Here is a 17,662-nt window from a genome sequence, read left to right on the forward strand (position 1 = left end):
TACAAACGTCTCTGGCATGCAGAGAAAAGCAGTGATAAGAACTCAAAGTAGAGTGAGATTGATTGACAGATAGGTAAAGAGCGAGAGACAGCACTTGACATCCAGGAGAACAGGGAGGGGCAACAAGATTGAGTGAGGGAGAGAGTGGAGAAATGGAAAAGTGTGAGACAGTTCGAGAGGGAGCGGGGGCGGATACTCACCACGTTGTAGAGGCCTATACACCAGCGCTCAAACAGGATCTGGCCAGAGAACCCGTTCACAAAGGCAAACCAGAGCTGGAACACAAAGACAGGGATGAGAGGGGATGAGAGGAACAATAACGGAGGGTAAAGCTGCCTTAGGGAGGTACTGATAGTGGAAACAGCAGGGAGAGATGGCCAAATTTTAGCCGTTGCTCACAATTGATATGGACACGCGACTTAAATTAACTTAAACTAAAAAAAATCTCGAGCGGTAACAGTCACTTGTAGTCACTTTCAGGAAAGACGTTTTGTTCCGAAGTTAAGATTAATGTATCTCAATGAAAGGTTACCTCAGTTTACAAGACTTAAGACTTTATGATGTGAAAGAGCCTCTGAGCAAAAGCTTCCAGATAGTCTCACAGATGCATGAAGATTAACGGGAAACTCATTTCCAACATGTTCTCCCCCTTGAATAAAAAGTAACAAATAAAATCTCTAATCAAATAAAATGTGGTCATAAGTTCAAAAGCTAATGACATTTAGCTGGTGAAAGATAAAGGCAGAAAAGAGATAGTGGTATCATTTATCTACAGTGATTATTCCGAAGCGTATATTGATTTTTAGATATGAAATGTGCTAGTAGAGTCGTTACACTTCCTGTAGCTCTGTGCTTGTTGGCACTCAGGATGCATTCCAAACTCAGGTTGTGGCTGGCGCTAAAACCACTTTCAGACTTTATGGAAGTTAATTTACCAAAACACAGTGTCTAAATGTGACTGGCCTCGGGTAAACCTCTAACACACACACACACACACACACACACACACACACACACACACACACACACACACACACACACACAAAGAGCAGACACAATCTGATCTGAGGGCAGATAGAGAAAATGTTTGGGGCCGCTGGTGGGTGTTGTAGCATTCCTGGAGCATACAGTGAAGCAAACAGCCTAGGGGTGAGGTCAGATACACAAAAACACACGCACACACACATCCCCATCCCCCTTATTCTGTCTCCACTAAGTGGACAGAGACAGTCTCTAACCTTTGGCCTAGAGTGCTCTGCAGGAAGCCAATCATGTGAGATAATCATGGAAAGTCACACTTACACACACACACACACACACACACACACACACACACACAGGGACAGAGCGATGGTGTGAGCAGGACAGTAGGCTACAGGCGGTGGCTCTCATGAGGACCTGCACCTGCTGGCATTCTTAATGTCAGACAGAGGGTGAGGGGTGAGGGGTGAGGGTTGAGGGGCGAGGGAGGGAGGGGGAGCACAGCTGACAAATACCCCTCATAACAGGCAGGCCAGGGCTGCAGTGTGCCCCCTCTTCACACACACACACACACACACACACACACACACACACACACACACACACACACACACACACACACACACACACACACACACACACACACACACACACACACACACACACACACACACACACACAAAACTGTCGACCCTCGGAGCCAAGGTCTCATCATTGCTGATCTAAACACACTTCACTCTTTTTCTGTGCGCGTGTGTGTGTGTGTGTGTGTGTGTGTGCAATAGAGACAGAAAGCAGACACCAGAAGGGCACCTCGTCCATCACTGTCAGCCATGTCGACAAACAGCTGCAAAACGTCTCTGTTAATGTAACTGTGTCTGTGTGTGTGTGTGCGTGTGTGTGTGTGTCTGTGTGTAAAACAGAGATGGTGAGGCACGTACCTCTATTATATAGAGGACCACATTCTTATAGAAACAGTAGAGGATGCACTTGGTGACACGGTTGTAGCTCCATGCCCCGTGGACCAATAGCAGCTTCTCTAGGTAGGAGAACTGCCAATCAAAGACATAAAGAGAAACATTCACATAATTAGAAAAAAGAGTAAGACAGACAGAGAACAGAAAGGATATCAAGAATGTGACTGGAAAAAGAGAAAGTTGAGGAAAGAGGAGGCTCACTGATAGAGAAGTTATGCAAGATCCCCATGGGCTCAGAGATAACCAGTAAAAGTGACACAATGTGTAAGACAGAGACAAAATTTGTAGCATTTTCAGCGATGCTTTTCTTTTAGTTGTAATTTTACTCACAAATGATGGAAATTAGGACTGTGGCTAACAATTATTTTCATTTTACAGTTAATCAATTATTTGTTTTGTCTATTAAAAGTCATACATATATAATAATATATAAAAATAGTGAAATGTGTCTCATCAAAGTTTCATAGAGCCCATGGGGACATTTTCAAATTGTTTGGTTTGTGCAACAATGCAGAACCTAAACACATTTAACTTACTATTATTATAGAAAACTGACTAAAGCAACACATTTGAGAATCTGAAAACAGAGAATATTTGGCATTTTTCATTTATAAATGTCGTGATGTTTTTCTGTATACTATAAACAAAACAATGAATGGGGAACTATGAGCTGTTCTTGCTGAATGTCGATCTGAATTGGAAAAAAGCCAGAGCAGCATGAAATGTTAAAGAGTATTATTCTGTTAAGTAACAAATAGTTAAATTTCTAAAATGTCCTGATATGAAATGAGGATGTATTCAATAGTTTATATAAAACTGAAAATGAACTAAATCAAAACAGAAAAAAGGAGATTTTGACCATTTTCCTTGCAGATTTTCTTTCCTTCTAAGCAAACAAACATTTGCTAAAAACTTTGCGTTTGTAAAGATAAACTGATACTTGAGAGACCCCGGTAAGTAAATTCTCCTTTTAGTCATCCCCCTCCAGGGAGGTCAAAGATCAGGACCAACTGAACAGTGAGCACGTTTGGATTCAGTGTCTTGCCTTAAGACACATAAGCAGTATAGACAACCAAACTGGTATCCATTATCTACACATGCATCTAAAGCCTGTAACGTATTTATAAGACCATAACCATGTATCTGAAAGAATGCGTTCTGACTCACAATACTGTCTGCAACCCACCTGTGCTATGGAGTAGTCAGAGGAGTTGGTGGCCTGCATTCCCTCGTTGCCGCTGATTCCCACTCCGACGTGCGCCGTTTGAATCATGCCCACGTCGTTCGCGCCGTCGCCTATCGCCAGCGTGATGGCTTTCACGTGTTTCTTCACCATATCCACAATCTCTGACTTCTGCAGTGGAGATACTCTGTAGAAAAAGAAGAGATCGATAGAGTAGATATGGCTGGTTGATATTAAGTGTATACAGCTGTCTGTGCTTGAGGAAAATTAGAGGTGGAGAAGGGAGGGGAAGATAAAAGAGTGCCGTGAGAGAGAAAGAAGTACATTTGGAGACAGAAGAAAGACAGAATAGAGTCTGGGAAAAAATAAAAGTAAGAGTGGGAAACAGTTGAAAGGGAAAAATAAAGAGATGGATGCAGAGCTGGCAGAAACACACACTTACACACACACACACACACACATATACTGCAGGGCTCTGTTTACCGCTCTTCAGTGGGTATTAGGAAACAATGATTCACTGTTCTGCTAATAAGACTGGGTAGCTCATGTTTGATGTGTTTTTATATGTGTGTGTTCGTGCATGTCTGCATACATCTGAATGTGCCTCAGTGTGTGTGTGTGTGTGTGTGTGTGTGTGTGTGTGTGTGTGTGTGTGTGTGTGTGTTCAGGGAGCTTCCAGTGGTACTCCACCCTCTTGACCTGTATCACTGATCCTCTTTCTATAACCGGTTCTGTCTCTTCACTGACAATGAGGGACTCAGAGGGGCTCGATTACAGATGCTTCCCTCAGGGACGCTGCGTTTGCTAAAGTGCTATGGACACTTTTCATTTTACGGGGCCATGTGTTGCATCTGTGAACAAATGAAACCAAAGGATGAGGTGACTGGCAGCCTCTATCCTCACACACACTAGGGTTTTGACCGCCATTTTTCCATCAATACTTCACTTCTACCTTCTGAGAAAACTGTAGAAGCTTTAAATTAGCGGGGGCTCAAAAAAAAGAAAAAAAGAAGGAAAATCCAGTGCAGAGGCTAGTTGAAAAGAAGGTGCCATTCATCTTATTCTTGGTCTTTAAAATGCTAATTTAAAAGATCAAAGCATTTTTTAATTTCTTGTGAAGGGGACTATTTTCTTCATTTCATTTTGTCTAATTGTGACAATCTTTCTCAGTGGATGGAGTATGTCCAGTTGTCAGGAAATTTAGACTAAACAGTAGATTTTCATTGTTTAAAGCACATTACGGACTTCTCGACCACATTGGCTTTAAAGTTGAGATTGTAAATTGGCAATGCGAACAGTAGTTTCAACGTCAATCTCATCTCATCACAAGGCCCATTTAGTAGCTATTCTGGAGCTTTTGATTGTACCACATTATTCATTATATGTAAGAAAGCCATCTTGTTTTTCATGTGCATTTGTTCCCTAGATTTAGGATATGTTTGTATAGTCCAAATTTCAGCTTTGGATAATAGCTCATTTTAGAAAGATATCAGGGAGTAATTAAGCTTGATTGGTAGGAATGTAATGAAGTTAAGACTGTGTGAGAGAAATCCAGCACCGCACACTGTGAGACACTGTGAGACTGGGCTTGAATATGTCTTCATCTCTGTTTTGAAAACATGCTTTGTATGAGAAGGCGTTCCTACTGCTTTTCTTTCATATGCGCATAGCTTAAGTGAGTCTTGTTCCTACTACCTGCAAACCTGTACACTGAAAACAAATATGTCTACAAAAGAGGAGACATGGGAGAAAGCGGATACTGATACTGGGATTAAAAATGTATAACAAAAAGAGTCGTGTTTCCCACAGTGCAGGGGTTGTAACTGTTGTGGCTTATGTGTAGTGTGAGTGACACAAGCTGTTAGTGGCAAATGCTTTAGTTACAATTTACATTATATTACGTTTTTCATTAAATTCATACATTTTAAACATTATTTGGAGGTAGAGTGGGGGCTACAGGAGGAGGGGGAGTGGGGTTTTTTCCCCCTCAAAGTACTACTGTAGCTTTAACAGTTAACTATCAGGTAGCAGAAAGTACTTATTCAACAATGTGCCACTTGCCTACTGGCTACTTAAGAGATAAACCATAATCCTGATATTAAATATTTGTATTACACTTCTCTGATTATAATAATTACCTAAGCTGCAGTGATGTATTAGGTGATAATAATTTGTGTATCAAAACTGGAAGACCTGTTCTAAGTGTGGCCTATACTTCAAACAGTTCCTTGGAAGAGGAGGAGGAGTCATATACACAATGACTGTTTCTGTTTCCATGTCAAGTTCAGCTCTTGCTTCTGAAATACAGTATTAGCGTGTTCATCAAAGATTTGATAATAACATAAAATAAAATAAAATCATGTACCCCTGCGGGAGCCATCACATGCACGTGTATTGAAATATCATGATTTTGATGAAGATATGGCAAAATCATGAGCAGATGTATAAGCCTACACACACACACACACACACACACACACACACAGGTCATAAAGATGGTCTATCTACTGTGAATATGCAAGTAGGATCATTTCCCGGTCAAGCTGAAATCACAGAGCTGGGTGGTCTGTTTAGTATTCGTACACAGGCGTGCACAAAAACACACACATTTACACACATGCTCCAAAACACACACACGTACACATTTCCCGCCCCACACCGCACACCATGGGAGATTTGCAGGGGAAAACCTCAGAGAGAGTCTTGGCCTCTGTAGTCGTTGCTGAAGGATGGGATCAACCTCTGCTCTTTGTTTTTCCTGTTTCTGTGTCTGAAGTGTATGTCTCTCGGCCTCCGACCACAAATCTCTCTTTATCTCTCTCTCTCTGTCTCGCTCTACCTTTCCTCTAAACACTGCTAACAGTGTCTGGCGTTTGGGGAGATGAAAGGCTCCCAGTGCTCTTCACGGTGGAACTCAGCAGAAAATAAGCAGCCGCTAAGTCCTCCTATAAACAAACGCACAGTGAAGTCAGGAACCCATGCATATGGGTGCAACCAGCTCTGTAGCCCCTGAGACAAACACACACACACACACACACATACACACAGGCGCGCGTGCACACACTTTCTCGCACTGTGAACCCTCGCACACATAATGTAGGTGCAGCATTATTTCACCAACACCTCTATACTTCAAAGTCAAAGCTACAGCTTAATAAGGCACCAGGTTAATGCTGTTTTGGCGAGGATGCACATCAGCTCCCGACAGGAATCACCTACAGAGGGGTTATCAACGTTTAGTTTGAGACCCCCCAAGAGGCTGCTAGATAAATCATCAGGATAGGAAAATATTAAATTCTGCTACAAAGTAATGTTTATTCGAACTTTACTTATGAAATATTAGCTAGTTTCACCTCATCAAAACTTACAATTATTCAAATGAAATAGTGCGAGTGGCTCAGCTGAGGTAAAATAAGCTGCTCCAATCACACAAATATAAACCTTGTATTCATTTATTTTAAGGGATCAAAAACCTAAAAGATTGGGAACTGCTGACTGAGTTTTGGTACCAGAACCAGAGCAATACTTTATTTGATACTTTCCTTGATAAATATGAAAAAATGTTTTGCACCAGAGCTCCTGTTTTCATTTAACAAGCCAATGTTCTCAAATGTTGTCTCTTAAATGTTGTCTAAACACATGAAGCCGAACAAAAACTTAAACTTAAATAACTAATTAAATTAAATCTAAAAATCTAAATTTTAGTAAAATTTTATTTATATCAGAAACTAATGAATTTGACCCTATACTCAGTGCCAGTTTTTGATTGTTGACTGTTATGGAAAAGTTAGATTAGTTGTATCCAGGGTAGGGAGGGGATGGATAGAAGAAAGGAGTGATGGAGAGAGAGGTGTACAGAGAGAGGGATGGAGTGACGGATGGTGTAAAGGAAGCTGGAGGCTGTTTTGCAAGGCCTCGGAGACCTGAGTCCGGATATGGCCTGGATATGCAAGGGAGAGTCAATTACTTCCCTCCTGCCGGCACACGCGCTCTCTCACACACACACACACACACACACACACATGCTCTCACACACACACACACACACACACACACGCACAACACACACACACACTCGCGCACAACACACACACACACACACAAACTGACAGACAAAGGAAGAGTGGAAACTCTTTTGTTAAACATCACAGCTGGTGCTGAGTGGAACATGACCAAAAAAGGAAACATGCAGTAAACATTCAATGAGCAGAGTGCACTTTGTATGAATGGAAATGTATAATGGCAACACTCCCTCTGTGTGCGTGCGTGTGTGTGTGTGTGTGCGTGAGTGCTTTGGTGCCCATGCCAGGGGTACCAGCAGTAAGTGAGTCATGACTCTGACATTTCCATGCAGTACAGTGTATTACATTACTCCTGCTGGGCTGTGCGACAGGCTTTTATCATCTTCATTCATTTGCTGACCGTGGGCAACTGACAACCTTTACAAAACACACACATACACACCAGGGATTCAACGCTGCACATACACACACACACACACACTCTCTCTCTCTCTCTCTACCATGCACATAGCAGAGTAATAATGAATCTGCAAGTGGGGAGATTAAATGGACCTTTTTCTCTCTCGTGTTTGTGTGCGTTTTATCTTTAATAGCTGACTGCAGTGTTTATTTTTGCTTACTAAACTCTACTAAAAAAAGGACAAATTGACTGATATCAATCCCAATGACACCCACATGTAAACTCTGTCTACACAGTTATTTTCTTTGTGATTTGTCTGCACCATGGACACATTTTGATTCATAATAATTAATAATTTGCAACATTAAAACATTTTCATATGATTATCAAGCTTTGTGAATTGAGAATTTAATCAATTTCCAGGCTTTCCAAATCTGTGCAAACATCCTATAAGAATCCATCATGAACTACAGCATCCCTGATTTGAGCTTTCTGATAAATAATATTCCCCCCAATATATTATTTAAAACATTTTTGTTTTTGTGTGCATGTTTTGGTGAAGTATTGTCCCCTACCGGCAGCAGATGACGGCCTTGCAGGATAACGCCAAGTCAAGGAAGGCCTGGCGGAGCTCGAAGGACAGGGCATATTTCAGCGTCTGGCCATCAATGATCAGTGCCAGCTCGTTCTCCTTCCTCAGAGAGTCGCCCAGAGATGAACAGTGAGCAGTCAGAGTGGCACGGGTAGCCTGCAAGGAGAAAGACACAGAGACTGTTTTTAAACCTTTTTAATTAAGGATGCTTTAATTGCTCTTTTTCCTCTTCAACAGGCTTTTACCAACAATCTGAACTCTCATTTCATCTCCAGGTCAGCAACAAACAAACACATTATATGTTGTTTGAGGAATCCCTGTTGGCTTACAGTGGAAACATAACCTCTCACCCTGAACCTCACCACTAATTGACAAAAGTCTTAAACCTAAAAATGCATCTGGCCAGTCATAACTCTAATTCTCACCGCTTTCTCTCATGCAAGTTTTTTAAAAACTTTTTTTTATGTTGTTGTGGGGAAATTTTGGCCTCACAAGGTGGTGAAAATACAAATCACACATCAAAAAACACATGTAAATTTGTTGAAAGGTCAAAACTGCTGTCAACAAATGGAAAACAGACACAAGATGCTTTCATCTGGGGGGAAGAATTCATTTGCTTCTGTGTACGCTGAACAATTAAGAATGCCAATATAAAGTTCACAGTTGTTGGAGACATTATCGCAACCCGCCGATGCTACAAGCTCCAGATGGCATGTTGGAATGGCACCATATCTTAAAATCACATAACTTAATTGCAAAGCAGCAACACAACACAGCAGATGAAAAAAAAAAGGCGAAGAAGAAAGAATGACAAACACACCCAGAGCAGAGAAGAGAAAAAAAAGAAAAGATAAATGAGGTGGACTAATGTCGTGGCAAATATATCAATCATGTGCAATAGCAAAGTGTAAGTGTGCGTGTGTGTTTTTGTGAGTGTGTGTTTGTATAGATGCCAGCTTGCCTGCCGGGCAGTAGTTTGGGGCAGTTTTGATGGAGCTCTTGATAATAGAGGAACAGGGATTAATAGAGAAAATAAACTTCCCACAGAGAAGTAATGAATTCCATGTGGAGGAGCAGGCACGCTACTAGCTAGTACAGGCCCACACACACACACACACACACACACACACACAAATTCACTATATACATTGACTCAAATTAGGTTTTCCACGGGATGCCAGTGTTGCAGAGCATTAGCACAACAATATGAATCTGCATTGCTTGAATGTTAAATAAGAGTTTATTTACATGACAGTTATTTGGCCGCTCTTTTAGTTAAAAGAGAAAAATGTTGCCATGTCAAAGTAATGATCACTAATGTTAAAAGCAATTACAGTACTTCTGCTTAATATTTTCATCTGTTTTACAAAGAGTACAATATATCTAAACCACAGTCCCTTTCCAATAAAGAGATCACCAGAACATTCAGGTTATAAGCCTATTAAAATCGTTCCAACAGGGCAACCAGGTGGCCTAGTGGTTATAATGCATATCATATAACCACAGTGTTCCTAGTTTAATTCCAGCTGGTACATTAGTTGCATGTCATCCCCTCTGTAAATCTTTCTAGTCTGTATATATGCTGTCAAATTGTCCCTAAATTGCCAAGAAATAACTCTGCCCAACATCTAATAGATAGAAGAGGAATGTTTTATCCATTAAGTGTTGTCTAATAGTGCAGCATACAGCCCCTTAACTTTTTTTTAATCTAGGGACAGTTTTGTGAGTTGTGGTGGAATTTGACTTATGCGCATTAACGAAAAGAACTGAGGCAAACTGAAATGATCCATAACAGGAATTGTTTGTGGAAACAATACAACTAAACACACAGCAATTAGTTACACAGGACTGAGCTTTCCACACACAAAAGTGAACAAACATTTAAAAATTTGGCGTCACTTGTATCTACACAGTATTTCACGATGGGTTACTGGCGGCCATCAGACTTGAGAGTCCAGTGACCCGCAGAGAGATGACCCCTCTGTCAGATGATCTGCATGTGCGGGAAACAACACACTCAGAAAGCACACTCATCTATAAATACATGTGCAACACAGTTATATGAAAAATGCAATCTCTTATTTTCTTGCCAAACAGCGACGTACACATACGTTCCCTCTGCACACAACTGTCCCTCCTCTTCCCCAAAAATTCCCTGCTCTTGTTTTCTCAGCCTGAGGCTGTGTGTTTTTCTTTGTATGCCGGAATTCCTGTTTGCACTCACCTTTTTCCCCAAACAGGGGAAAGGAAAACAAAAACATAATGAAAGGATTAAAGGAGATTACAGGTTGTCAGGGTTCTGAAACTCAAAGTGTCTATGTGTGTATGTCTGTGTGCAGTGTGTGTTTTTATAGAGGAGTAAAAACACATGTACACATGTATGAGTGTGTCTGTTAGCATGTAAGTGCGCAGGGGTTGTGTGTGTGTTTATGTGTAGTGTAGCATATGTGAGAAATGAGAATCTGACAAAACCTCAAATGAGGAGCTTTTCTTCACCTCATCACAAAGGAATGGACACACAAAGCCTCAGCAGTATAATGCAACGTAAACAAGCCCTAAGTGAAAAATGATTGTATAAAAACACTGTACATTACACATATCTAGGGTGGAGGGTGTTGACGCTTCAAGTCTTGCACAACTCTCAGCATGGGCTTTGATTCCATGAAGTGCTTCTCAACATGATAAGGAGGACACTTTTTCAACTATTTTAATACCTAATATAATGTCTCTAGTTGTGTCTGATATTTACCACAGCATGAACCTTTGTAACTTTCAGGTCATACAGGCAAAGATAGAGAGGGTCAGACGCATGGGTCAATCCCCAAATGAATGCTAACAGTTCCCCAGCCCACGCCACTGCGACTTGTCACAGCAGGTCCTGTCAAAGCTTTAGCGCCAGCTAAGATAACCTGGGATAATAACCAGGCTAAGTCTGCAGGGAGCTATCGAAGATTAAAAAGGTAACTAAGGTACTAACACTAGTTAGCACTCAAAGCTAACAGGCAGCAAGAACAGCAAGTCCAGACCTAACAGTATCCTATTGCCAAAAGAATGCCGTCTTAACATGAAAAGAAACAGCTCACAAAAGGGTCCAGTATGATCTGTTAACACTTTTTCAAACAGACCAAACACGAGACCAAAGAAAAATGCATTACTATGTAACTTTCTTCTTTCTCACGCTAAATTACCCGCTATTTCTGGAGACCTCGGAGGAAAAAAATAGCTTAGTTCTTTGATTGCACTAGTTACAATATGACAGATCTCATTAGTAGGCAATTTTATGTTCCAAACTAAACTTTTTTTTATACGAGCTCAACGAAGGCAACTTTTTACACACACACACACACACACACACACACACACACACACAGACACACACACACACACACACAAACACTTTGTAAACCATGTTCACAGGCCCTTCTGCATGGAATTTTATCAGGTTTATATTTGGATCACAAAACGGGCAGGGTGAGGGGATAGTTTGAGATATCACAGGTCACCTTCTGTCACTGCATACTTTACCATAAAACGCACAAGGACACTTACACACAAATATATATGTATATAAATATAAAATATAAATATATACACACACACACACACACACACACACACACATGTATATATACACACACACACACACATGTATGGTATACATGGTGAGACCCATTTAAAAAGAATTTATATACTGTCTAAACAGTATAAAACATGCAAAAAGTGCTAAGCAAGAGAAATGAGAAAAGGCACAAAGAAGGGAAGAAAGACAACAGTTGAAGAGTGTAAACTAGCCTGAGACAAGAGAGTAGTACTGCTGAGTGAAAAGAAGGTGGGGAAAGATGTGCTCATAACTGAGGTGCAGATTCTGTCACCAGTGGGTTTTAATATACCATTTAATTATCAGACTGTGCATCTGTGCAAACACCCACATCCTCTGCTGCCTGAGCCAGGAACTCACACACACACACACACACACACACACACACACACACACACACACACACACACGCACACACACATACCCGCTGAGCAAAAAAAGGATAAAAAATAAATAAATTACAGACACACATGTGGATTTAAATAGTGGGAGGCCTGATGTACAAAAAACATACTAAGCTGTAAAATCCAGAACAATAGAACATGCTAGCTGAAGCACAAAATATGTGTAAATGTGTGTGTGTACATGTGTGTGTAAAGATGATTAATGAGCAGAAGAGAGATGATGTTTGTTTAAGAGTTGTAATGCGGGCCGCATGACGGGGACAGGGGGATTGTGGGAAAGTTAGACGAAATGTATATTCAGAACTATGAAGTTGATCAGGGTGCCAATGCATCTAGCGTAAACAGTGTGTGTGTGTGTGTGTGTGTGTGTGTGTGTGTGTGTTTGAGAGAGTGAGGGATAGAAATAAAACAGAAAATGAGACTTTCAATGTATATGCTTGAGTATCCCTCAGTATTGACTAAACAGAAAGAGACAGGTCAAAGATTTGTGTCAGTCTGTGTGTGGCATGTGATTCGAAGGTGACAGATGGCGTTTGTCACAGCTTTAGCGGTCGCAAACCGTTTACCCAGGAGGCATTGCTCATAGAGTTTTGTTTTGATGAGGAGGAGCACCAAAAGGAGATCGCATTACCACTCACTCATCGCCCTCACATGGCTCAGCCAAATCTCCCCTCCTTCGTCTCCCCCGCTGTCCCTTTCCCTATCTACATCCAGATTGTCTCATAAATGAAGTACAATAAACACTCCCCCTGTTTTATGCACAAACACACTCCTGAGCTTCCACAAAGATAAACACGCATATTTTGTTTCTTGTTCCTGCTCTCCCGACTCTCCCTCTAACACACCACAGAGGCTGTGTAGTCGCTTCCTGTGCATAGAGAGGGTGCTGACAGATGTGGAGGTAGTGGTGTGAACGAGACATGGAGCGGATAATGGGCTTGGTTGGAGAGGGGAGGGGAGGGTGGAAGTGGGGGCATCTGTACAGATCAGCCTTCACGCTGACACCAGAGGGAAGATGGTACGATAGAAGGTAGAACAAATTTTTCATGGAAGTGGGACAAGAGGTCAACCTCGTGGTAAGATTTTGATAAGCAGCTTCTGTTTTCGCTCATGTGCAGGTGACACTTTCAAACAGGCGAACACATAAAGAAGCTGAGCCAGCACGAGTTATTTTAAGTGAGAGTTAAGTGTTGTGCTGAAGAATGTGTCGCTTTCATCCAAGCCGATCAGCAGTCACAATGAGAGCTCTCTGAAGTTGTCCTGATCGACAGGCATGACTGTGACACCATGTGCACACTGGAGTATGCTACATGCACACACACACACACACACACACACACACAAATGTTTCGTCTCTTATAGCAACATGTCTAAATGTGAATCTAGCACATTGGATTATTAATATGTTGTTTATATGAAGAGGATACTGAATACCTCATCTGATTTATCCCTGATTGTTTGAGGGATGTGATTACTCAGTGAAAAGTTTTAGTTAAAAGTAGTCGGTCATGTTTTTTGAGTCTTGTGTCTGCTGCGTTGCATGTACACACACACACACACATACACACACACTTTAAAAGGTGCGCTACAAACATCCTGACCACTAATGCATACTGTAGATCATACATTTGTCACATGAAAAATTCCTCTCATGATCCATGGTGTGTTTCATGTCAGCCAGCTGTCCCTCTCAGCTTTCCAAACACTACAAAAAGAACCCTCTCAGTAATGACAAATGTTTTAATCTCAAACCTCCTCAACAATAACCACAGAGAGGCCTTTTATTCACTCCAAAATTAGACATTTTTTTAGGCTCACCTATAGGGCAAACTTATTGTGTTTAAGGACAATAAAACCAAATCTTATCTAATTTAATCTAAACAGCCCCACTGGAGTTAGTGAACATTCAAAAATTGCTCTAGGACACATGAGCAGGGTGGGTAGTTGCCATTACGTTGTTATTGAGGCCAGGTTTCCAGCTGAAAGACAGATTCCCTACACCATCAAGTTGTTTAAAGTTGCTGCTAAATGGAGTGTGTTGAACTGTCTGTATTTGACATAGGGGAAGCCTAAAACTACATCACACATTTTTTTTCTTGCCTTTATTTGATAGCCCAAAGTGCAGGGAGAGACAGGAAACATGGGTGTAGAGAGAGATATTACACGCAACTAAGGTGCGTGAAGATGAGCTCATTTTGTGGAGCACATCAGAGCTTTAATGTGTTTTTTTCCCTCTACTTGTAGTTGTCATTTGACTCTACATAGTATGAAAACTGGCCTGAAAATGATTCTGAAAAAAGCCCACCTCTCTAAATACTCATATGATTAGCTCAGCCGCTTTAACCCACCACACTCAAACACTGTCTTTTGTTTATACTGGAAGTCTCATCTTAAGACGGCACCTCTCAGCTATGGCCAACATCCTCCATTGATACACCCTGCCTCATTTCAAGTTGCTCAGCTGTAGAAGTGACTTTTTTTCTGCCTGAAAATTTGTCCCATGGTAGATGATACAAACTTTTTATTTTCTGACATGAAGGTGGGAAAATAGTCAGACCCAATAATAACAAAATACGTTGATCTTAATAGTCCTAATAGACCTATATCAGTGTGTAATCGCTGTTGAGGAATTTCCACATGGAAGAAAGACATGATGATCAGTTTGGGTTAAGTTAAAGCATATATACAATAATTGAATTATGTGTTGGTGATAACAGTGGGGCAAAAACAATTATAGATTTTTCTTTGGGTTCACACCTGTTTGATCATCCAGGCCAGACTATATCGAACAGACCTTCAACTGTTCACTTGAACAGTATACGAACAAACTTAGTAGTAGTAGACAGGATGCTAACAAAATCATTCAAATCATATTAAGGATGATCCACTTACAACACTAATTGTATTGACTTCCACCCTCTTGTACTAATTATATATGCAATTTTCAGTCTAGTACCTTTATTACCCTGACTTTAAATGCTCACCAGGTCCAACTCAATTTAGTAAGTGTCTAAGTGGCCTTGCATGCTGTCTGGCTTTAGACCAGAAGTTCCCAAAGTCTATGGGCTTCCAGACACCACTTTGATGAGTGGTGAAAGAATAAAACTTCACAAATACTTCTTTTATGAGAAGTTGGCATATACGGGAAAGCAAAATTATTGTAGGTGTGAAGTTGTGCAATTAAATCTAAAATCGTGTCCTACAGGAGTCCAATTGGAAGCAATGTTTAACACATAAAGGCCTCTAATGCCATGTTGATCATGCTTTAGACTAATAAAATCACAAGGCTCAAAATGCAAGACACCTGCCATCTGTGCAATGACTTACATTAAGCAGGAAAATTATGAATGCAAATATAAATGTCTCCATCTAGGTTTAATACACACATAGGGCCTAGAAAATGGGCACTAACACACTCACGCATATGCGCATGCACACACACACACACACACACACACACAGAGCCAATACTTAAAATTTATGAGGCATAATATCCCCCGTCTCGCAGATAAACAAACTGTAAAAGTGAATACACTGTGATTTTGTGTGGATATACATATAGTGTGGGCACACATGTGGGAGCCTGGGAGTGTTTGTGCGCCTGTGTGAAAGACAGACAGACACAGAAACACATGACAGCAATCAAGTCACTTAGGTGAAGCGGTCACACATAAAGACTGAATGCAAAGAACACATAAGTGGCACAAAAAATCTAATGTACAGCTTAAGAATGTCTCAGATCTCCCTCTAAAGAGCAAACAGGGGCAGTCACAAAAATAGACCAGACATAGATACATTCTGTACCTTCAGCTTGTATTAAGCCAGAAATAGGTTAAATGTGGGATAACTGAACGCCATGTACTGTGTGAGAGTACTTATGAAAAAGAGAAAGAGGGGGACTGAAGTGATAGTTCAGTACTCATCTCTTTTCATCCCTTTCTCCAAAGGGACACCAGAGACTTTAATTACTTGCACCTGTGAGCACACAAAGAGCCCCACCCACCAATCTGGATGTGGACCACACCCTTGTTCCCACGGCAACCTTCTTAAGACCCCCACACCTCTGTCCCCCAACCCTCTTATACTCATACACAAACACACACAAAAAGTCCCAATACGGTCCACAGTGTACACAGACAGAATGGAAGACAGCTGGAGAGAGAGGAGGATCTACTCACATCCAGAGAGTCCTCGTTCACGATAATGAGGGACATGCCATGTGTCACCAGACGACAGGAGTAACCTGAGGAGCAGAAACAGATAGTGGAAGGTAGAGAATGGGGGATGGGAAATAGATTACATTTACTCAAAGTGAAAACAGGTGAAAAACTGGTCTCATGTACAATTAAAGTTACAAAGTCCTGTATTACTAACCCTAACCCTTCATCAGTATGTGACCATTTTTTATAGCCCTATAGTAGCCTGATGTGCATAGTTCAACTATATCATGCACCACTTAAACATAGGAAAATAGGTCATACATAGGTAACAATTATTCTGAATACAAGGAAAATCAAGGTACTGGCAATACAATAATGTATTTTTTATAAAAAGGTGTGGGACATATGAAAAAGGATTTGTACAGTTTCTGGTGGTGTCCCAAATGTTAAACTAAGAGCGTCAAGTTTTTGTTGTTTTTTGGACATCTGCCACCAACTTCCTCGACGACTGCCAAAAGAAACCAAACGCACCAATATCATTGCTGAGTCCCTTCAACGCCGAGTACACTGGCACACTTCACTGAGAGATTGGAGCCATGTCTGGAATTTCACAGCCCATATAATGCTCGCTATTATTTCGGTCATAATTTAATTAAGACGACAAGGGGACTTCCACACCATCACTGGATTTGGCTACATCACTGGTACATACTCCACTATCAGCTGCTTTCACTTTCCATCTGCCTGTTGAGAGCCATAACTTATATTTTGGCCATAGTGTTTCCTTTAAATGCTTTTCTCTCACCTATGTTGATGGCAGTCTCCTGTTTATCTCCAGTAAGAACCCAGATCTTGATGTCAGCCCTCATCAGAGTGGCGATGGTCTCTGGCACACCAGCCTGCAGACGGTCCTCAATGGCGGTGGCGCCCAGCAGCATTAAGTTCTGTTGGTGAAACACGGCAGCAATATTCAAAAAGACAGTGACAACCAAATATGGTAATAAAAAAAGAGGTAAGTAAGTTAAAAGAAATCATATTTAGGACACAGCCAGACATCTCTAGCCAGTATGTGAGGGCTCTTTCTCTCTAGAGAATATCATTCATATCTAATTTGAGGATGCCAGCGAGTTCAGCTCAGTTGGTACAGCAGCTCTGTACCAGCTCTGTGTCTTCGTGCCAAGAAGTAACCCATTACCTTTCCCCCCCTTGCTTTAATTTGTTCAGCATTTAAATGCACGTGTACCCTCATTAGACACACTCGGATGCACACACAAACACTAGCACAGACACACAAGGTAACACTACTGTGTTGTTGACTCCAGTTTTATGGGGCTTTTGGCAGGCT

At 41.2% G+C, this 17,662-nt stretch overlaps 1 protein-coding gene across 3 annotated transcripts in view; it reads right to left on the reverse strand.

The window, feature by feature from the left end:
* The window catches only part of atp8a2 (ATPase phospholipid transporting 8A2), a 49,200-nt gene that overhangs the window by 11,356 nt on the left and 20,182 nt on the right, over window positions 1-17,662 (reverse strand). For all 3 annotated transcript variants that reach the window (XM_053342043.1, XM_053342042.1, XM_053342044.1), the window contains 6 exons: window positions 17,123-17,261; window positions 16,336-16,400; window positions 8,139-8,311; window positions 3,145-3,328; window positions 1,923-2,033; window positions 201-275 (listed from right to left, as the gene is read on the reverse strand). In XM_053342043.1, the coding sequence (XP_053198018.1) occupies window positions 201-275; window positions 1,923-2,033; window positions 3,145-3,328; window positions 8,139-8,311; window positions 16,336-16,400; window positions 17,123-17,261 (747 nt within the window). The remainder of the gene's footprint in view (window positions 1-200; window positions 276-1,922; window positions 2,034-3,144; window positions 3,329-8,138; window positions 8,312-16,335; window positions 16,401-17,122; window positions 17,262-17,662) is intronic.

The sequence above is a fragment of the Scomber japonicus genome, chromosome 21 (genome assembly GCF_027409825.1).
Source record: "Scomber japonicus isolate fScoJap1 chromosome 21, fScoJap1.pri, whole genome shotgun sequence".
Lineage (NCBI taxonomy): Eukaryota > Metazoa > Chordata > Actinopteri > Scombriformes > Scombridae > Scomber > Scomber japonicus.